The 24,094-nt window shown below is 33.0% G+C and overlaps 1 protein-coding gene across 4 annotated transcripts in view; it reads right to left on the minus strand.

Annotated features, from left to right (window-relative positions):
• The window catches only part of LOC113520558 (protein alan shepard), a 36,261-nt gene that overhangs the window by 7,782 nt on the left and 4,385 nt on the right, over window positions 1-24,094 (minus strand). For 2 of the 4 annotated variants that reach the window (XM_031910089.2, XM_026905922.3), the window contains exons 2-7: window positions 11,701-11,978; window positions 11,107-11,165; window positions 10,259-10,383; window positions 8,341-8,535; window positions 7,664-7,810; window positions 6,962-7,249 (exon numbers count right to left, since the gene is read on the minus strand). In XM_031910089.2, coding sequence (XP_031765949.2) covers window positions 6,962-7,249; window positions 7,664-7,810; window positions 8,341-8,535; window positions 10,259-10,383; window positions 11,107-11,165; window positions 11,701-11,948 — 1,062 coding nt within the window. In that variant the 5' untranslated portion in view covers window positions 11,949-11,978. The remainder of the gene's footprint in view (window positions 1-6,961; window positions 7,250-7,663; window positions 7,811-8,340; window positions 8,536-10,258; window positions 10,384-11,106; window positions 11,166-11,700; window positions 11,979-24,094) is intronic. The other 2 variants (XM_031910085.2, XM_031910086.2) reach the window with 2 other exon arrangements.

Below are 24,094 nucleotides of genomic sequence, written 5' to 3' on the forward strand. Positions count from 1 at the left end.
AAATGTGGAATTTAAAATTAATAACGTAAAGGAGTTTCGTCGCTCACTAGACATGATCGATGAGAACTTAAATATATTACGACAGGTAAATTTACCCGTTCAAGAGTGGGATTTTGTTCTTATTTATCATCTATTATCGAAACTTGATACTAAGACACGTCGTGAGTTTGAGGAAAAGTATTCACATATCCAAATACCTTCTTATAAAATAGTTAGAGATTTCTTACACTCGAAATGCGAAGCACACAGTCGTGATACACACTTTACCGACTCAAATAAACCGCATTACAATCATCATGAATCGTCGAATACTCATGTCGGAATGCATGCAAGGCGTGTAAATGTTTCTCACACACTCGTTGCAACTAATGAATCCAAGGGTACTAGTGCATCATCTAGTGTTGCCAGCTCAACAAAAGGTTGTCCATATTGTGGCCAGGCTCATTCGATTGCTTCATGCAAATCATTTATCGATAAATCTATTGACGAACGCATGGCAATAGTTAATGACAAAAGATGGTGTTACAATTGTTTGAAATCTTCGCATCAGTTAAAAACTTGTGCCTCTGTATTTACCTGTCAGAAATGTAAGCGTAAACATCATACTTTGTTACATAAGGACACAGTAAAATCGGTCAATACTGCATCATTATTGACACATAACTCGAGTGTCAATACAACTGTGCTGCTAGCAACAGCGATTGTTACGGTAAAGGACCGTCTCGGTAACATTCAAACTTTTCGTGCATTGTTTGACACTGGCAGTCAGAATAATTTTATTACTGAAGAAGCAGTAAATCGTTTGAATCTTAATTTAGTTTCTTCTTCTTATTCAATTAAAGGCTTGGGTGACGTGTCAGCTGCAACTAGCGGTATAGTACGCTGTGTTGTTGGAAGCTTATCGGCAAATAACACTGAAGTGTCATTTGAACATGACATGCACGTCATTCCCAAGATCTGTTGTGATCTACCCATTGCAAAACTAAACACTTGTGGGTGGTCACACATCGAATCATTAAATCTAGCTGATCCTGGGTTTGATATACCCGGCCCTGTGGATTTGTTACTTGGTGCAGACGTCTTCGCGGATTCGCTCCTTACCGAACGCATTAAGGGCGGTCCATCGCAGCCACAAGCATTTAATTCAGTGTTTGGTTGGTTATTATTAGGCAAAACTTTGTTATCATGTTCATCATTGGCCGCGTTGCAATCGAATGTTGAGTCAGAACATCATGTGAAATTGGTTGAACAATTTTGGGAACTCGATAGTGTACTACAGGCTAGGTCGTATACTTCTGAAAATATTCTTTGTGAGAAAGAAGATATCGCAACCACAACTTATAGTGTTTCTTCGACTTCCTATCTCGCTTGTCGTACTATTCAGCAGGTCGCGAGAGATGGAGAGGATTCGTTTCCTCTAGCAAAAGAAACCGTCACATGCGATATTTATGTTGATGATATTGTTACTGGTACCTATACTATGTTCCAAGCTCGCGAGTTGAAGTCGCAGGTTATCGCTTTGCTCAAATCTGGCAATTTCGAATTAAGAAAATGGGCTAGTAACAAACCAGAATTGCTGGAAGAAATTCCACCAGAGCATTGTCTTGTGGAAGCTAAATCGTTTATCGATGCACAATCTTGCACACTCAAGGTTCTCGGTCTTAAATGGGATCCACTGCGTGATTCGTTTGTCTTTCACGTGCAACCTCTTACCAAAGATTGTACCAAGCGATCCATATTGAGTGAGGTTAGTCGCATCTTCGACCCGTTGGGATTTCTTTCTCCAGTAACTATTCACATCAAAATCTTAATCCAACAACTTTGGGTAGCTGGCGTAGCATGGGACGAAACACCACCTGACAATATTGTTCGTATGTGGACAAATTATGTACAACAGTTACCATCCATTCAAAATTTAATCGTACCCCGTCGTTGTACTGTTGATCACGCAATATCGTATGAGCTTCACGGGTTTTGTGATAGCTCGAAGAAGGCCTATGGCTTTGTCTTTAATTTACGTGTTACAGACAATAGTGATCGTATACATACCCGTTTTGTGTGTTCCAAAGCTCACGTCGCTCCTTTGAAAAAACTAAACATACCACGTATCCTCCGAGCACTTTTATTAAAGTGGACTACATTTGTTGCCAACAGAGTCAGCCACATACAAAGTATAGTACCTATTGATCAGTGGCGACATGTTTCCACACATGACAACCCCGCAGATATTTGCTTACGAGGCCAGTTTCCTCAACAACTTGTTGACAATTTTTTATGGTGGGCGGGCCCCACATGGTTACGTAAACCACACATCGAGTGGCTATCATCTTCTGCATCTATCACTAAAATTTATGATAAAATAATATCTATACTACGAAACATCACGTTATTAGATCAACAAACCGCACCGATTAATCCAAATCTCGATCCTTTTTTAGAGGAGTTACTCAATAGCGATCTATCATTAGATGCTATTATTGATAAAATTGCCTACGCCGTCATTCGAAAATCTGATACTACAGATTCAGTGTTATCAAGCGATGAGCGACACCAATCACTTCTCACAATCCTCGTAAAATATGTTCAATCCTTGTCGCTTTCTATCGAAATTGAGAAAATTCGTTCTAAACAATCGTTGCCTAAATCATATCGTAAGCTCAGTCTATTCATTGATAACCAGGAGGTGCTCAGGGTGGGCGGTAGAATTTCTCGCTCTGAACTCGCATACGATCAGGTACATCCAGCATTATTACCATCTAATAATTCGTTTACATCGAAATTAATTCAATTGGTTCATTTGAACAATTGTCATTGTGGTATAAATACTACACAATACTTAATATTACAACAATTTTGGATAATATCGGCTAAACGCGTCATTCGACGCTATTTATCGCAATGCATTAATTGTTTTCAAATTCAACCTAAACCGTTACAATCTTTCATGAGTGACCATCCTAAAGATCGCGTAAATCAAGTAAAACCGCGACCTCTGGTAAAGCTATGTCCTTTACCAAATGAACCATTCTAGTAAATTATTCTCATTTATCATATATTTATTTATTTAATTATATATTGTCATTAACAAGTAGTGTATGTATCATATCGTTGTATTCAATCTTATCTTAAGTTATAGTATCGTTTTTGTCTTTGTTAAGAAAATTACTATCGAATTTTGGTGGGCGGAATTATGTATCGTCCCAAACGGCGCTTCAATCGATGGATTATTCGATTCATAATCGAATGTCCACACCTCGCGGATATGAAGCGATTACATTATTATTAAGTTGGAGGGCAGTTAGTGAACTTGTCCTTGCACTCGGCTTGAGATCACGTACCGTCGCGAATCAAGAGCATAACCGAACAGTGATCTAGGAGATCATCAAATTACAGATAAAATATTGTGTATTTAAAGATTTGTGTAGGCCTACCAATCAAGAATTTATAACAGCATCCAGTCAAAGGTGGAAAGCAGTGCGGCGCATGAGATTCCTTCAAGTAAGTGCACGTACCTTCTTAAATATTGTAATCGCTTCATCCTCATTATCAGAAGTAAGGACAAACGTATTTCCACCGCTTAACGGTGTCCCTACATTCTACATCACCATTACTAACAATCCCCCCCCCCCCGTAGAGAGGTAGTAGAGAGACCCCCAAAATTGCGTTTCAACGATACATAAACTATTGATTTTCTTATTTCCGCAATGGTAGCGCTGGTCATTAGGTTAGTGGCACGCTAGTCAGTTTATTTATGTATTGACTATTTGGGCATAAAGTTGACGGATAGAGCATGGGTTATAACGTCTTATATCTTGTACAAATGACACATTTCATGTTATATATATTTTCATATAATATTTGGATTAATTCTAAAGTGCAATTTCCTATATATAATACATTACTGTTGTAAAATTCAAAATTCAAAAATCATTTATTCATGTAGGACATTTTAGCCGCTTATGAACGTCAAATTTTTACATTATAATTTTATTTTTTTCCCTACCGTCCAGTTCGGTATATAGATCCAATTGAGAAGAACTGGCAAGAAACTCAATTGAATTACTTTTTTTTTTAAAGCCAGTTTATTTACAATGTATATTTATATAGGTGTCTATGTCTAACATTAAATGAAAATTCAGTGCATGAACAACTATTGCCATGCACACTCGTCATTCAAGTAATCGTTTAGTGAGTAATAGGCTTTGCTCAGTAAATATGATTTAACAGATGTTTTGAATTTATTTAAGGGTAATTCCAACATATCCTTTGGTATCTTATTGTAAATTTTTATACCTATTCCCATAAAAGACCTATTAACTTTTTCTAAACGATACTTGGGGACAGCAAGTTTGTCTTTAAATCTAGTATTAATATTATGAATATTGCTGTTTTTTGGAAATAAGTCAAGATTTTTATGAACATATAGGATATTTGAATATATAAATTGAGAAGCAACGGTGAGAATATTTGCCTCTTTAAATTTCTCTCTTAATGAGTCACGACTTTTCATACAGTAGATCGCTCGAACGGCACGTTTTTGTAATATGAATATATTCTTAATATCTGCCGCTTTTCCCCATAGTAATATTCCATAAGAGAGTAAACTATGAAAATAACTAAAATAGACTAATCTAGCAGTATCAGTATCAGTGTACTGTCTAACTTTACGCACGGCAAAAGCTGCTGAACTTAGTTTCGCTGCAAGGCTTTGAATTTGTGCACCCCATTGTGTTTTATTATCTAGTGTGATTCCTAGAAAGACAGTAGATTCTATAAATTCGAGAGATTCGTCATTTAATTTAATATTGCAATTAGTATTAAAACTTTTAGACAGAGAGAAATTAACACATTTTGTTTTTTTTAGCGTTTAACATAAGATTGTTAGTTGTAAACCAGTGTAGGAGACGCCGCAAAGCACTATTTACATCGTCATAATTATTAGTCATTCTATTAACTTTAAAAATCAATGAAGTATCGTCTGCAAATAATACTATGCCGCATCTATCCTGCATGGCATATGGGAGATCATTAATGTAAACTAGGAATAAAAATGGACCGAGAATAGATCCTTGAGGTACACCCATTTGCACAAGTGACCCGTCAGACGTAGCGTTGCTAATCTTCACTTTCTGTATTCTATCAGATAGATAAGATTTTATTAAATTTAAAGCATTGTCTTTGACGCCATAAAAAGCAAGTTTTTTTAGCAATGTATTATGATCAACGCAATCAAAAGCCTTAGAAAGGTCACAAAAAACACCTATCACATCCATTTTCGTTTCCCATGCAGCAAATACGTGTCTAAGCAACTCTGCACCTGCGTCTGTAGTTGAACGACCTTTGGAAAAACCGAATTAACTATTGTGGATTAAATTATTTAAATTGAAATAACTGACAAGTTGCATAAGGATTATTTTTTCAAAAATTTTACTGAGTACTGGGAGTATGGATATAGGTCTATAATTTATTGGGTCACTCCTATCTCCAGATTTAAAAAGCGGTATGATTTTACTAATTTTCATTATGTTAGGAAATTTACCTTCATCTATACATTTATTGAAAATAAAAGCAAGAGAGGGCGCAATAATTTCCATTATACTATCCAGTATTTTAACAGATATACCCCATAGATCCTCTGTTTTTTTATTATTAAGCTGTTTGAATATTTTCATTATTTCTACTGATGATGTATGTCTAAAGTTAAATACAGCTGATGACTTGCTAACATTGTCTGTTAGTAAAGTTTCAGCAGCAGACGGGGAAGATTTTAGAGCCTGTTACAAAAAAAATAATTAATCTTATATATTACCGCTACAGTAAATATGTCTTAATTTGTCATATGATATCTAGCAATGGCTATGGATTACTAATATTGTATTGTTATTTAAGAAAATACATAAGTTTAGTTTCGCACAGCTATTTGGAATATATTATCAATATGATAATAAATAAATTTTATGAGCTGTAATTATTGCAATAATATTTTATGTTAGTGGGTAGTTTTTTTTTTTTCCTCTCAACAACAACCGATCTTCACTATCGAATATTTGACTTTAAATTTATTTATTTGTAAACTAAAATATACCTCCTCTTTGGCAAACCAATTTCACCAGGCCAGGTTTCGCTAAAGCGAAAATCATCTTTCTTACAGACTGTCAAAAATTAAAGTAGTTCTGACTCGAATCCATTTTAAATTTAGTTCATATTAGTCCTTAGAATAATAATTTAGTTGTAATATCAAAATGAAATTTTTGAGATAGCATATTGATAGTATGATTGAGTGCGGAGTATCACTTAATGGAAATGTACTTGCAGTGGTAACTGATTTTAAATATCTCGGTCACATTATTGCAAGTACTTTGAAAGATGGACATAGAACTCGAAAAACGAGCATTGCAGTTAGAAGTAATATGTTGGCCCGCAGGTTTGCTAGGTGTACAAAACATGTCAAAATAACCTTGCTTAAAGCTTTTTGTCAGGTTTTCTACACGAGTAGCTTTTGGGTCAACTATAATTAAAAAACTTACAATGTTCTTCGAGTTGAATATAATAAAGCCTTCAGGGCACTATTGGGGCTATCCCGTCACTGTAGTGCGTCACACATGTTTACACGAGAGCGTACGGATGATTTTTACGCAATACGGCGCAAACGAATTGTTTCGCTGTTGGGTAGGGTGCGTGTTAGCTCAAACAGTGTCCTGAAGACAATTTCTGGTAAAATGGACTGTCCCATCTTAAAATATTGGGTGGGACAGGTTATTAATGCAAGAGCGTCATGACCGCTGATTTACTAACATAGGTTAAGTCAATTTATAACTAACAAAGTGGGCCTTATGTAGTCTGATTAAATAAATATTATTATTATAGCGCCGTAATGCAATTTTCGTTATGCTTATACACAATACGTGCTTTTATGTCGTTGTTCATAGTATTGATATCTTAATTGTCGTAGTATACTTACGTATTGGCTAGGCACGGAGTCGATAGGTATATGAGCCGGGTGGGCTGCATGTGCGGCGTGATGCGCGGGGTGTGCGGAGGGTATCAGCGCTGGGTATGGCGCCAGCCAAGCGGTGGGGTGCGCAGCATGGTGGTGATGATGCAGCTGGGGGTGGTGGAACGCCGTGACGCTGTACACGCCGGCGCCGCCGCGGTACACGCCGGCACACTCGCCACCGGCTCCCGCGCCACCAACGCCGCCCGCATACACGCCGCCTGCGCTCATCGCCTGCGCACACATCATTATGACCTACACTAAATAGTAAAACTATAAAAATTGTACCTCTTTGTATACTGTCGATCATTTAGATACAGGAAGTTGTGCTTACGGGATAATAGAGAAATAAATATATAGGTATTTGAAGTTGTGAAAATATAACAAAAACTTGATTTAATTTCTAGATTAATATCTGCGAGAGATAGATGTGACAGATATATATATATATATATATATATATATATAAGGTTTGCTATATTACGTTTATGGTTTATCATTCATTCTCAATATTTTTTAGTTTTGCTTCTACCACATCCATACCTGCCGATGACCTCATTGAGGTACATAGCTTAATTTAGCAATCATTTCCTCTAATAGCAGATAAGTGTCACGGTGACGGTTACGGCAGTGAAAATTCTCAATCACGTATTATGTGCTGCATGTTACCTGCGTAATGGATTCATTGTTATCACGCCACGCTCTGCCGTTATTTTCGTTCTGTTTGTTGTATAACGCCTTTTTCTTATTGCCTCCATCCGCAAACTTCACTAGTAGAGGCTCCTTGGCACCGGGTATTGCGTTACCATTAAACATCTGGAATTTAAAAATCAGACATTGTTCAATGTAATTTAAAAATGTTCAAAATCAATAACTCTATGATTAATGTCAGCAATTTCTTGGTGACAGTGTTTCAAAAATTAAGATGAGTTTTAAATGCGCTTGACGAATTGTTGACTACATTTGAAACCAAGTTCGGTCGTTCACTATGTTCACAAAAATGGCTATAACGACGACAGCAATGACTGTGGCTATTTCATCTGAGGTTACTGTTAAGAGAATGTGGTAACGCATGCATGTGGATGAAATGGCGAAATCGTGGGTGTCAGTTGGAATCTAAAAAAATTAATTCCTTTTCGGAACTCAATTTATCCAATAAAGTACTTTTAAAACAGACGAAAGGCCTATAATTTGAGCAAATTGACGATGCAATAATATTTGTAATATTATTCATCGTCAATTTGCTCAAATTATAAATATATTGGTAATATTTCCACTAATTTATTTAGAATTACATTTCTATAAATTCAGATTTAATATTATATTGGAAAATAAGGATAACTCACTTGAATAATTTGTTCGCATTTTTCTCTCGACTCCATTCTTGCGAAGCCGACTCCTTTGCTATGACCATGAGTGTCACGCAGGATCCTCGTCGATACAACTTGCCCAAACTTCGCGAGCAGTTGGTCCACATCATTCTCCTTGAAATGTGGCGGCAAGTTCGCCATGTATAAGTTGGTGGGATCCTGCTCTTGTTGCTGTAAAAATCCAGGGGCGAAAGGTGAAGAAGCTGTTCTGATATTTACCTTGTATGAGGTAAACATATTTTAATTTCAGTTGTGTCAAAATTGAGAAACTATCTATTGCAAAGTTTGAAATTAGAGGTTTAACTTTGGACCCTATTTATTGGGTGCCTATATTTGATTTACTTCGTAAGTCAGCTATCTCAATGTGCTAGTAAGAGGGCTGTTATTCAAACTATACTATATCACGGTATTAATAAAAAAAAAAAATTAAATTAGTAAAAAATGTATGTGTAACATACTTCTTTTACTTAGCGTCAAAAACGTAGCTTAAAAAAAGTTTTTACGTAGCTTAAAAAAAGTATGTATAACATACTTTTTCAGCGTCAAATAGTTTCTCTGTTATTGTGTTCAGTGATTAGTGGTAAGCAGGCAGAGCAACATTTAGTTCATTTAATAATCAATGACAATACACTCACTGCACACAAGCACCCCTGCACATTTTTGTTTTTTTTTTTGTTCTGAGAGGATAACAGATGTCATTTATTTCAAAGCATTTATTACAATAAACGGAGAACGGAAGGATGTTCCACAGAATAAGTATTTCATAATTAGCTTGAAGCCCGCAAGTTATCTAGACACTGAAGCCAGCACTGACGTAAACCAGCAGATTGATCTAATGTACTAAATAATATTAGGTAAGTGTTATCAACGGGATGGGCATAATATACATCAGCATAGATTATGAAGCTAGTTAAGTCGCATACACTCTAATTTAATATCGAAAGCATAGTATACCCGAGCCCAATAGCGGTAATACAGTTATATATTTTATAACGCTGAAGCAAACGACAATATTACAGAATTAATTAGATGAAATAATATTCGAGATATAGAATTAAGTAAGCGTTATATTTGCATCGTATTTGCGTACCATTGTAGTGACTAAATACTTACAACACAATAGTGTCAGAATATATGATATAATGGTAACATACCAAATTATCACTGTTGGCATTTCCCAAAATTAATAAAATAATGATGAGGCGTATATGGGGTGGTACCACCAGCGTGGATCAATTGATCTCTCCCATTTACGTTGACCATCTAAACACAGAGCCTACTATATCTAAGTAAAGTCACACATCTATTGAATCAAACAAACAATATGCATTAAGAAATTTGATTGTTCTAAAATTCCACCTAGAACATTAAGGGTAAGGATGTTGATGCTATGATGCATAAGTAGGTTATGTGTCACAAATCTAGTCTTTATAATAGAGAATATTGCTTATCGTAATGCGTAATAATTAGGCATTACAGCACTTGATCAATTAAGTATATAAATAAGGTAAAATACTAAAGCTATAAGTAAAGGATATTGGTTAGATCTTAAGTTGAAAGGAAAAAAGAAAATAGCCTGAAAATTAGAAAATTAAATAAAAAAAAATATTTAGAAAATATAGTTGGTAAATTAAGGTACTTATTTGAAAATAAGGCAGGTAATTGTTTATTCTCTTCAAGCTACTTTCTTTTCGTGGTCAGTGGATAGAAATATATTGCATTGGCAAGGAAAGTAAAAGGATGACTTGTAAGTAAGAAAAGGGTTTGATAGAATTTTTAGGGATTTATATAGTATGTAGGTTTATTGTTATTGTAGTAGAATTATAGGTGTTTGTGAGAGCGGATTAGGGGCAGGCGGTTAGTCATAATAGTATTACTTGCATGCACAACGTACACGGTTCAGTCTACGCAGGAACCAGATACCCACTTTAGCCATCTGGGCCTGAACACCTTTGGCTTGTAATCCTTTCACTGCAGCTTCGGCTGACGCGATCGTTTCAAAATCTACAAAACCGTAACCTGTAGGAACAAAAGCGAAATATCTTTATAATTATGGGCTTTCTGAAGTAATATAATTAATAAGAAAGTCTGATGATACATGCTGCTTAAACAGGTTAACTAAGATCTCAAATGTAACAAACAGCTATAAAATAGATCTGATAGATATAATGTAACTAATGATGACTATAATAGTTCTCTACAGTAAGAGCGTGATGATAATGTGATACAAAAAGATTATATTGTGATAAATAGACACAAATAGTGTGCATCCTCTGATAAACGATTACATTTCAGAATTATCTGTGCTTAAGTGCAAAAAATATAGCGAAGATGATAATTCACTACTTGAAAATAACACGTGGGTACATATGTGAAATAAACATACATATCGTAATTGATAATAATTATGAGAACATTATAAATATGAACCAAATTATATGTATCTAGTGTCGTGCATATATTGGAAAAAAGTCTCACCATAGATGGATTAGTTTAATGAAGGTATATGGTATTCTAGAAAATATTAATATTGTATTAAATAATTCAGTTACGAATAATTTTACTGATGCAAAATCTATTTGTATAGGAATATAAATTAGTATAGAATAAGTACTTTATATACATACGTGAAATATCTATGCACAGATTAGTTACTAGAAGTAGGTACATGACGTATATATAAAGGCAACTTATATTGCTATGATAGTGTAAGAGAAGAATGCAGGAGTGAATGTTGATTACCTTTACATTTATTCGTATTTTTATCCAATATTGCTTTTGTTGAAATAATATTGCCATACCTGAAAAAAAAAATAGATGGCATTAAAATACTAATATTAAACATTTTAAAGTATTGTTTTAGGCGTTTCTTTTACTCTATAAAACTTTTTAAAAAAAAATTATGCAACTTAGAATGGCAAACAAGTTGACGGCTCAACTGATGGAAAGTGGTAACCGTCGCCTACCTATAGTCATGAGCAGTACCATGGACATAACAGAGTATACAGTTTCGCTCATGATATCCCCCATGCGTTGCCATTCCTGATGACACAGATGTTATTCTTCTGTACCCTGTAAATTCACAGCCATATCTCACCCTTCAAACCGAAACACAGCCATACAAAAACAATTTCTTCACGGTAGAAACACGAATGGGACAGATGTGTCCAAGCAAACGACTTTTGTACAAAGTCTCCTTCTGGTATACAAAACTTGTATATATAAAGGAATTTGAACTCTTATCTTACGATAAATTTTATACAAAATTATGCGACTAAAGTCACGGGATATATCTAGTAGTATTAGACAGCTTATGAGTTGAGATACATTACTTACATCTGGCACATCTGCACCAGGTCTTTATCCGTGGTATTTTGGCTAAGGCCACGGATGTACAGGTTGGTGCGGCTGAGTTGTTCGCCGGCGGCCCCGGTAGTGGAAGCAGAAGAGGCGGGTGGTGGCGGCGCAGTGCTGAGACTGGTGGAACGTGTGCCTCCAGCCGAGCCCGTGTTAGAGGACGATGAAGACGCGGTGTTGGCTGGCGACGCCGCTGTTGGAACACGCGCGCCTGTGGCGCCTCCCATCGTCGTTCCAGCGTACTGCAAATAGATACCCTAAATTACGCTATACGTAATGTATTTAAAAAATTTGTCGTTTGGTTTTAATGGACAAATGACAAGTTGCTAAGTGGGTAAATGAAATATATAATAGCTATTTGACACAATTAAATGTCAATAATTAGTAGTGCCTAGCTAGTTAGCTTTAGAGCTTTTAGATACAGCTTCAACTGTGACTGTAGACTATTTGACCTCAGAAAATATACCATGCATCGTTAAACTCAGTCTAATATATTTGCAATTGGGGTATGGCTGATACCGTATCAAAATTACTAAAGTGAAAATCGTATTTAGGATATTTATCGGAACTCAAAAGTAGTTAAATTATAAACTATTAGCAATGAAAGGAAAATTGTTCTTAAAATGTTCGAACACACACATACATATACATACATATATATATCAAACATAAAATGAAGAATGAGGATTCACTGGGCTGATGTTTAGTTCACTTAAGAAGGACCTCCTTTCTTTATATAAATAATTCAGATAAATTCGATACTACAAAATATTAATATAAATATTGCCGTATGATAAACAACATATTGCGCTGACCCAAAATAATAATTGGGATCAGAGTAGGAAGATGATGATGTTGATGATTAGCGTATAATACAAGATTTAGGCAAATAATATTTTTGGGCTATTTAAAATGGAAAAGAAGCTGATGGTTCACCTGATGATAACAGGTACCGTCGCCTATAGACATGAGTAACACCAATATTAATAGTATATTTTGCCAGAGTTACAACAAGCTCACGGGCTCATAAAATACAAGAAATATAAAAAATTGTATCTTTGTTTAGATGATGTAGTGGTTATTTTGTGTGTGGGTTCCTCGTTTAGTTTATTTACTAGTCTTATTGATTTTTATTTACTTGTTGTTCTATTATTATGTTGGTTATAGTACAGAGTGAGGAAAACATAGCTTACTAGTTAGCAGTAACTATTACTTTCCTTTCGATGGTTTATCAGTTCGTTGCAAATTTCAGTAATATCTTAATATAAAAATCATGATCATATCATGATCCTTATTCATACAAATTTTCATAGTTGTTCAACTGATTTTAATGTTTATTTTGTTTGCTCTAACTTGGGAAATTATAGTTTTTAAGTTTAAAAGGATAGTTTTTTTCTCAATAAGAAGAAATGAATTCAGTAGATAGCGGTAAGCGGTAAAACAAGGTTTGATCAGCTAATATTATCAATGACAATAAGTAAAAAATATATACATATATCAGTAAAATAAAGCAATCTAGTAAAAGTCGCTCAATAACCAACAAACCGCGCCTATTGATAGAATAATTGGATTTATTGTAATGGTTAATTTATTCCGTAATCTATCACATTAATGCGTGGTAATTAAATATTAAATCTGATTTATTGCCATTATTTAGGCCTATCTATGATCTCTTAATTTAGTTAATACGAAAATTAAGTACAAATTTTCACAAAATTCCCAGTCGTATCCGTGTAACGATTATTAACCAAGTATATTATTAACGCTTCTCCGGTTTAAATTCGCGAAATGCTCAGAATGATGTGGCATATGCGACTTCATTGAAACTAACTGCTTTCGGTAAGACGTGTTAAGGCGTCGTCCATTAGTTATTTAGCTAGCGAGTAATGAATAGGGTGGAGGAGAATAATGAGCAAATGGCGATTCAGAGCACGCACTCTTAATCGACTCGTATCTCGTATGCGCTTACAAGTCGTGAAGTCGTATCAGGCGAGACATAGAAAAGCACTACAATTTATGGATTAGTTTTAGATTACCTCTACATTAGAATGTTGTGTAAATAAAATGAATCGTATTACTTATATATAATCGTATTATATATACTTCTTCTATTACTAAAATTTATTAAATGAGAATATAAACTTATTCTATCTGTTATATTTATACATGTACATCTAGTATATATGCCATTTATCGTCTAGTTATATATTTTTTAATATTATACTTAATTTTTTTATTAAATAGGTATATATATATATATATATATATATATATATATATATATATATATATATATATATATATATATATATATATATATATATATATATATATATATATATATATAATGTAGGTAAGCATTTAATTAGTATATACTGTTAATGGATGAACGTACTACAAGAACGTAGATATTAAATTATAATTCACATAAAAATTATCTACTTACCTACTTTCTATTATTTTCCCCATCATCCGTGTTTGCATCGTCCCCTATGCATTTAATTTGAGTTTCCGACGTAATTTATAATATGAAACGTGAATTATTACCCGACGGAAAATTATTCGTGCTATGAGTGTCTACGAGGGTACAATATCAGTATACACGTGTTGTTATTTGCATTTAGTTAACATATTAAGCCCATAAAGTGCGCGTGTCGTAGACAGAGCGAGTCATCAACCGATATACCTACTATACTCGTATGTGTATGTGCAATGTAAAGAGTTACAAATACAATGTTTTTGTATATATTGTAATTAAATATTAGTATCTATTCTTTATATATGTTGAGAAAATACTTAGGTGGTCAATCATTATTATTCATTAGATGGTGTATCGCTTACAAGTTGTTTTCCATGAAATGATATATATATACGTACACAGTGTAGAAATTTCAAAATATTAATAGTACCTATACATGAAACTCAACAACTTTTTCTGAGGAACGAAATTGAAAGATAAAAACAAATTTTGTTTTCTTCTTCTGTGAACTTGAATAAGTTTGTAAAAAAAGTTAAAAATTTCGACTGCATTCTTCGGGGGAAATTTTTCAGTATATAATTATAATGTAAGTACTTAAGTGTTGTACAGTATTTTTTTTTCTATTATGTACTACTTACATATTTCTACACGTGGTAACTTTTTGTAAAAACAATGACTTGGGAGATTTTACATATTATATGACTTGGTATAACGGAAGGATCAATCTGTATCTCGTGATTCGTTTCACTACATTATTCTAATGAAGTGCACTGATTTTCTATACTAAATTCAAAAGTTTCATCGAAATCCTTTCAGCTATTTTTTGTGAGGAGTTAATAAATAAAGACAGAAATACATTCTGAAAATGTCTAATTGGGTTACATGACTTATTTTCAAGCTTTTTAAATAAAAATAGTATTTATGTTGTAAATAATTTTTATCATATATTATGAATAATTCTATGTGTTATATTATCAGTTAGGTATATAATTAAAACATAAATAGAACTAAAAGACTGGATAAAAAGTAGAATATTTTTAATATTAGGGAATAGGTAGGTGCCTATTTAGATATTAACTCGTCTACCTACGCGTTTAGTCGTTTCAAAGAACTTAAATAATGTTTTAATTAAAGTATTCCATTTATTCAGGCGATTCTATAGAGCCAACAATTTTTTATTTCAGTGAATTGAATTGACGTTGGCAATATCATGTTTCTATAAGGCGTCTTTATACCTAATTTACCGTAGGACGGCACGATGATATTGATCCAATACAATTTTACTGTCACGATAAAATGTTACAGGAAAAGTAAAGTAAACCTATGCAACTGTATGTTTTGATTTTTCTGCGACAATATCATGCACAGTATAGCGATGTTTATCCTTGCTTGCCTTAATGCTTAATTAATTATCATGATATTTGACATATACGTAGTATCAGAGGTAGAAAAGGACTTAGGCTACATTTTTTTGAGTCAAATAACATATCCTGGTCATGTGGTAAAAATGGTCGATGGGTAATACGAGTACAAACAAACATTCGGTACTAATTCTAGAATTGTTTCAACTACATTTTGAAATAAATAGTTACTTTTTTGAGAATAATTGCAATCAGATCATTTGCTCTGTTTATCTTTCTCACTAGCTCCACATCCAAATTACATATATTAATTTATTTTAATTGCGCTGTGAACAATCCATGAATACATTAGTATAATCAGATTACCTTACAGTCACAGGACGAGGACGTGGTTTATGCGTTTTTATTGTACCTACGTACAATAAGCATATACTTCAAAACTCATTATTTCCCTCTATAAAAGTCTCTTACTATAAGTTAATTTATGGTAAGAGATTTTATTATATTTTTGGCATTAAATTAATATAAATTGCTTTCTTTAATATAAAGGAATGAACCTCGATATAATTCATATTTTTTAAAAGTAACCCCAGGTAATAAAGGAAATTCATCATTTTTGACGTTTGACGTATGAAAATATTACATTCGTATTTGGATTTAAAAAGAATGTACCTATTGGAATAAAATAAAAAATTAAGAGTAGAATTATCAAACATTCCATAACTATTTAACACATAGTTGATATACATAATATATTTAAAAAAATCTCAAAGAATTTATTGGAAATGTAGTGAACAATTATTCAACTTCCTTTGGTATTATTTATTACGAAATAAAAAATACTTCAACGAATACAAAGGGAATATAAATTTATTCATAAAGAATAGTTTTTGCCACGTATGGCACCTCAATTTTTTACCCCACTGTCTAGTTCAGCAAGCAAGCTCAGTAGAAAAGAACTGGCAAAAATACCATTGTTATTGTTTCTTTTAAAATGAATTTGTTAACAAAATATCCATTTATAGTATTTAGATGAACACATTTTTTTTAAATAATAGTTAAATATATATTTTAGTTTAGTTTTATATATATATATATAATTATATGATATAACGTGCCTACTTACGCGTACTTGTATAAGGCTACAAGATTTTGAAGTGTCTAATTGACATAATTTGATAAGCATTATATGTAAGTTTATTACCGCTAAAAATCAGTACTAGGTTTAATATACTTGCTGTTAAAAAACAAAATTATTAAAACTGTTTAGTCAACGAGTTAATAATACTCTTATCATTCTTCACCTTTTTATTACTTTGTTTGGAGTCATTATCTATTTATAGAATTTAAACCGGTATCGAAGTTTTTTTTATAGAAAAACGCTGAATGAACGATGAAAATTATGCATCCTCATTTGAGAATTTTTAAAATATGAAATATAATATTGAGTGGTATAATATGAAAATCCAAAATGTAATACAATAAATAATGTTTTTTTTTTTATATAATTTTATTATTTTTCATGAATATATGATACAGATCTGAAAATTTGTACCTAAATACATAGTACTATAAGTAGATAATAAGATAAAAATATAATCAAAGCTTAATAAAGTTACAAGTTTTGTAAGTGTATAATTAACACAGTTTTAACAAATTTTATTACTAATAATAATCGGAATTAAATTTGGGTGCTATTACAATCGATTATCGAAATACACGATTAAATACATTATTAAAACCGTGTAGTATACGAGTCCACATTAGTCGGCCACCTGTGCAATTTACTCAATTTAAAGCTATTATCTGCTTGGAATTTAGACCGGTAATTAAGCGAGGCCAGTGTCCCCTATGGTACGGACGAAACCTCCCAAGATTCTTCGCAGTACAATGTAAGTGAGCTAGTTTTTATAATTTTACCGTATCACTTTTTAAATAAGGTTCTGTGATAAGTTTATTTAAGTTTATATTTATTTATTTACTTATATTTGTTTTTATTGCAGCCCGTCAGTTAGCAAATTTGCAACACTGGATAATAATGAGATAAATTATACGGATTATTAAGTATATTAAAAAACACCACCGAATTAAGAGGCTCGTTCTTTTTTCAAGTCGGTTAAAATTTAAAGATTTAAAATATGATAACTACAATCAAGATTGGCGAATATATTGTATATACGACTAATTAAAAAAATACAGTTGAGGAAATGCGTTTTATCGAGAGTTTAAAAATAAATGATATAAGGATAATACGGTTATTTATGTGACGATATATTTAGATTAAATCAATAAAGATTCTATTAATAAAATATTATTTATGAGTTACGCTTATAAATACACGTCTTTATTTAGTGATAAGTACTGTAGAGTGAAGTATGAAACCGATAGAAGTCCCAATCAGTCTGGCTCAGATTCGACAGGTGTCAAGTCCTCAAATGGGGGCGGAGGGTGTGGGGGAGTTAGGAGACACTTGACATTTCTTGACGAGTAATCATCGCGCCCCCAACATGCCTGAAGTTTTGACATAAGCCTAAACTTTCCCTTGGTACTGCTTCACAAGTTTTTTTGCACTTATTTTGCGATTCGAAAGCTCGAGAAAATGTTCAAACACTCAAAGTAAATTGAAGTTTGTTTGAATATATTAATTTTAATGTTTAGAATAATACTTGTTTGCTTTTTAATAGCGCTGGAAAACTGTAAAAGTTCTGTTTAAAATTAATTACTAAATTCTTATATATTTATAAAATATCAAAATTACAAAAGTATTGTAATAATTCATATTAAATTTAGCTGTATTTAACTTTTAAAAAGATATTTACATAGATTATTTTTAAATAAATAAGGTGAAGCTACATATAAAGATTAATCTTTACTAATGTTATAAATGTAAAAGTGAGTTTGTTACCTCATAGCGCTGTTACAGCACTATAAGTATAGTAACCAATCGCCATAAAATTTGGTTTATACGTACTACATGGAATGGAGAAGGATATAGGCTATTCTTTAATCCAGTCAACGAATATATACCGGTCACGCGGACGAAGTCGCGGGTAAAAGCTAGTATATCCATAAATTAAAACCTACGAGATCCATCTTTATTTTCAGTTTTTAAACCACTTTAAAAGTCCACGAAGCCTTTTAACATGACTCTTAATTTATGTACATTTCAAAGCGTTAAGGGTCACAATATTTTTAATGAACTAGATATAAATTCGAAAAATTCAGTGGGGTGGTGTTCAATTTGGGAATCTTTGGAGCATTCCACCAACTTATCTATCGCCGCTTTTAAAACTTCCAATTTTAATGCGAAGTAGTATTGTGCTACGAAAGAATGGTGTATTACTAATTTTTGTTTCAATCTATATCTTAGTAAGAATAGGATTACTTAATTAAATAATAGAGTGTAGGGTGGGTGGCTAGAGCTATATTAAATGCCGGAGCTGCATAGAACAGACAAGAGCTCTTAGACATGTTGAGGGCTATTATTATCGTTTACATTACGTAGTGGAAGCATAGGAAGAGCCAGTAAGAATAGACTTGCACAGGTATCTATATATGTATACCGCTCCCCAAAGTATAATTTTTATTTAACTTTAACAGTTTAATTCTATAATAATATTAGATGTATTCTTGATTAACAAATAATTCAAAGGTTTAGGCGTAGGTAAATTTTACTTCTATTTCATTACAAGTAATCTATATTAATTAATATTTCATTGTGTAGGTTTTAATTATACATGAAGATGAAATGAAATATAGATCCAACTTTTGATGGTAACTGACATTTAAATCAAATGTGTCATGTGTCGTACGTAGGTACTTACAAAATTAACAGCCAATATTGACGAAAGCAAACGATAATTTCAAAGCAATTTTCAGTTTATCAACATTCGAACGATACGACCGACATTTGATATAGACGCACACATTGGGTATTGTATGACGGTTGGCGATGACGTCACGCGCGTAGGAGGTTCGAGGAGGGAGGTCTGTAAAGAAAGCATGGTTTGGGGGTGGGAGACAGCACTCAACAGTTGGTCCTGTGGCGGTCGGCGCGGCTCAATAGCGCAGCGCGTGCGTGCCACGCGCGACGTCACATGGCCGGCGAGCACGCTACACTGAACGATGTAAATTCCGTTGCGAGTGCATCCAACATGCTACAATTCATCCGATACGTTATAGATGTTAATTACAAATGAAATTGGTGTAAACCGGCTGCCTCGTATTAATAATTAGTTGAATAAACGATGCAATTCCGGTTTCATTGTGCACCCGCATATATACCTATGATATGTACAGAAGCGAATCCGATAGACACAGTGACGGGGACTCACAAAATGAAACATAAATCCCATCCAATCTATTTAAATTGAGCACTCCATTTGTTTTATCGGCGATTCAATCAGGGAATCGACGAAATTCATTTTGTGTTTAAGTGTAGTAAAATAGCATTGTAACTAACCCTATCTATTGCTTTATCAGTTCCAAATTCCAATAGATAATTTGCACATGAAATGGTACAAATAAAGTATATTATGCAAAGTTAATCGTTTTTAAAATTTCTTTACCAGATTCTTGAGATTTCTTTACGCAATCTAGCAATATTATTTATACTTAGGTATATTTAGTTAGGTAAGTAGGGACGAAAGAGTCTTGAAAGATAGCAACAGTACGGGGGAATTAATTTGATTGATACGAGATAATTGGGACGAGAATTTGTGAGTAGGAATTGCTTCAGATGGACGGGCAAAATTAATTACCCATCGCATTCAGTTTTCTATTATTCACACTGATTGCTAATTGTTGCTGTAAAAGCTACAATTATACGAATCGCTCATATTAATTTTGTATAGTCTTTACGTAGGCTAATGTATTCACTTAATGATTTCTTATTTAATTTTCTGATTCTGAATTGTATTTCAATTTACTGAGTAGTAACAATTCAAACACAAGGGATTACCTGTTTATAATATTACTTAATTTAAATATTTAATAAATATATGAACTTACATTTATAATAGTGTACGTCTCAGATTTTGGTATTTAGGTAAGCGCTGAAGTTTTTTTTTTCTAGGTAAAATTTATAATTAACATTACGAGTACTTATATTTATGTATTGATGGTATTAATCTATATGTAATTTAGTACATAAATAAGTTAGTGGCCTGCTATTGTATGAATAAAATGTAGTATTGTTATTTAAATTAAATATACAACGAGAAAAAAATATGGTCGTCTTTGATTTTCACTTCCTTAAAATAAATAGGTAGGGTCAAGCGATTCCGAAAAAAACGTTCAGCAGTGTTCGGGAAAATTTAAATATCGGTAGTTCCCTAGTCCGCGTCACTCTGACATTAACATAATTCAACGAAAAAATACCCACCCATGTTACAAAAAAGCTCCCTTTTCGGCCTGATCTGACCCGACCCGACAGTTCACAATATTGGACAAGTTTTGGAGACAAAATTGTGTTACATGGCATACGGTGCGCGTTTAAGAAAATGTAGATACGATTGCCATACAATAAAAATTATTGAAATACAGTTTGATTTTTAGGAAATTTTATAATAAAGACACTGTGATATATCGCCACAATAGATTAGGCGAGGCGTGTTACCTCGGATGTGTCTCACGAGGGGCTAGGGTCCTTCACCTTCCGCCAGAGCTGAAATAAATCTAATTCTTTGGATGACAGATATCAGCAAGCCTTGTTTATTTATACTTTCACCCCGAGTTATACGAGGGTCGCACATGTGGGACGTGCCTTGCCTCATTCTACAAAAATAAACTATTATGTTCACTAAACCAACAAGCGCGTATGAGGTGATCGGAACCATCGGCACGTCACATTGAGAACAATTTTATAATCGTCTCTAAGAACTAAACGGTCAACCACGAGCACAAACGGAATCAATTCCACTGTAAATAGGGGACCACGGGAACCCGCATTACTCTACTTGACATTGAAAAAGGATCTCCTAAACATAAATAATATGACCGAAGCGAAAGCTCCCAAAATAAATGTGGTAATTTCATTTACAAAAATTTTCCTCGTAGCGCATACATTTAAATATATCAGCATAATCTTTGAGTATACCGTGCGTGTGAAAATCAACTCACAAGAAAGTTATATGAGTAGAGATAAGGTAATACTTGTAGATAAAATCACATGATTGAAATGGATAATACAGTACGGACGTAACTATTGTTTTATTTCCTTAATTCGAGTTTTTGTTAAATTCCAATAATACCTGTAGGTAATATTTGGTTTTTAAGTGAACGGATTAGACGTGTCCGGACGTAATGCGCTAGTGAATTAGAGACGGCCACTTATGTCGTTCGTCGTGATAAAAAACGTTGGTCCCTTCACAAAAAGTAACCTCTATTTAGGGCTGCCACGTCCGGGAGAGGGCGCGATGAATCTAACAAGGTGCGGAGTTGTGACAGCCCTGACAGCTGACATATTTTGGTCATTAATCAAGTGGTCATAGATATATGTTACCGCTACTAACTGGAGACTGCGATACCCAATCATCCGACGAAAAAGTGAAACAAACTTAAACATTACAATGCTGTGAGAATAGTCTTTGTTTGAAATGTATATACCATATACATTGTAATTTTATGGAAAGCTTATAAATGTATATTTTTTGAGCTTCTTTATTTTGAAGGTTAGTCACAAAAAAAGAATACTGTCTTTTTATGTACATGAATAGAGGTTGGACTTATAATTAGGCTTCCCCAAATTGGCGCAAAATATGAAAAGTCTAATATCCTTCTTAAAAATTCCTTTGAAAGAAAAATAAAGGACAATGTTTACCATATTCTATAGCAGTTTCGTAGCGGGTGTAGGTACTATAAGCTCGCTCGGCATAAAAACTAAAGAAAATAAACATTTATAATTGATAGCTGGAACCCTTCAACAAGACAGTATTGTTATAGTTTAGTTAAGAATCATCAACTTAAGCGGCTAATTTTATGGATTAGGAATGGGTAGAGCGTGAAAGTTACTTTGTTAGTATTACCATAAAGGAAGTGGTATAAAATCGCATTAAAATTTTTACATGTAGATGGGCTTTATAAATATAGAAATGAGATATATACTTGTATGTATATTTTATATCTTTAAATAGTATAAAGTTTTTTATGTTACTTAGAAAGGCAAACAAGCAGACAGCCCACCTTTCTTGAGTTTTTTTTGTTTTTTTCTTATTATTAGATTATACATCGGATTTTGATACGGGTGTTACTGTAATTTAAATATTTTTACGGGAGGTTTTATATACAGTTTGCACACGTGCGAAGTCGGGTACATCAAGAATAATACATAATAATGAATAAAAGACGTACAAATGATTTTAATAATCGTAAAAGAATCTAATAAACCACTATGGAGAGCACATTATATATTATATTATAAAGAGTTATATCGACAATCTCTTTGAACTGGAGTCAGGAAGTTAAGCCTGGACTAATTTAACAAAAGATAGTCTAAATTGATCCAGGTCTAAATACTGAATTAGGTTTCAGCCGGTAGATGTCACACAGTTCTCAGTAACCTTCTCACGTAAGAATAGAATAGAAATAGAATAGAAATTTATTATTTGACAAAAACACAAATTTACAAACACAAGATACAATGGGCCCCACACTAAGCGAACCTGTATTGTGGGCACCCGACAAAGATTAACAAATAAAAAGTATATAGTGAGCGGGTATTAATATAAAAGGAATATAAAATTAACAAAATGATCATTGGTGATCAGGCAATCCCGAAAAATTTGAACGTTAGTAAAATCAATAATATAAATAGACAAGCAATTGTAAAACAATAATATATGCCCTTAAGCGAAGCGAAGTTGTGTAAATGAATGTGGGTATGTTCGTGACTATGTGTGAATGTGTTGTGCAAACTATGTCAAAGAAGTATACTGTATGTTATTATTATCCAGACCACAGTTTTTCAGTTGCCTAATGATAAAAGATACACTAACATAATGATAAAAGATAATTATTTGTGTTTCATAATATGTGAACTATGATCAATGAGTAGACGCTGTTAATTTTATAGTACATATATAGTTAGATAAATGGAATTCCCGTTACTATCTTATAAATTTTAATTTTTGTTTAAAAAGAAAGCTACAGTTGCATTTATTGTCAATTCGACTTAGCTGAAATTGCATTTTCAATGAGCGTAAAAATTACAAGAAAATGACTATTCAACCATGTTAAAAAACAAATTTAATTAATCAATAAGTTATATGTTTTAAATTTGACAGAATTTATTTGTGGTAATACAAAGAAGTATGTATGCAGTCGTAACTTTAACTTTAATTATAAAATAAATATATTTGGGATTCTTACAACAAGACCTTTTATTTGATATTTCAAACGATATAGTTTGCAAAACATTGTTTTTTTGTTTTCTAATTTACCCCGCAAAAGTGGACCTTATGTTTAAAATTAATTTATTTTTCATTTATTACACGTTTATCTTTGAGTCACCGACTTATATATGGGCACTAAATAA

The sequence above is a fragment of the Galleria mellonella genome, unplaced genomic scaffold (assembly GCF_026898425.1).
Source record: "Galleria mellonella isolate WM207_F2 unplaced genomic scaffold, CSIRO_AGI_GalMel_v1 utg36, whole genome shotgun sequence".
NCBI classification, from domain to species: domain Eukaryota; kingdom Metazoa; phylum Arthropoda; class Insecta; order Lepidoptera; family Pyralidae; genus Galleria; species Galleria mellonella.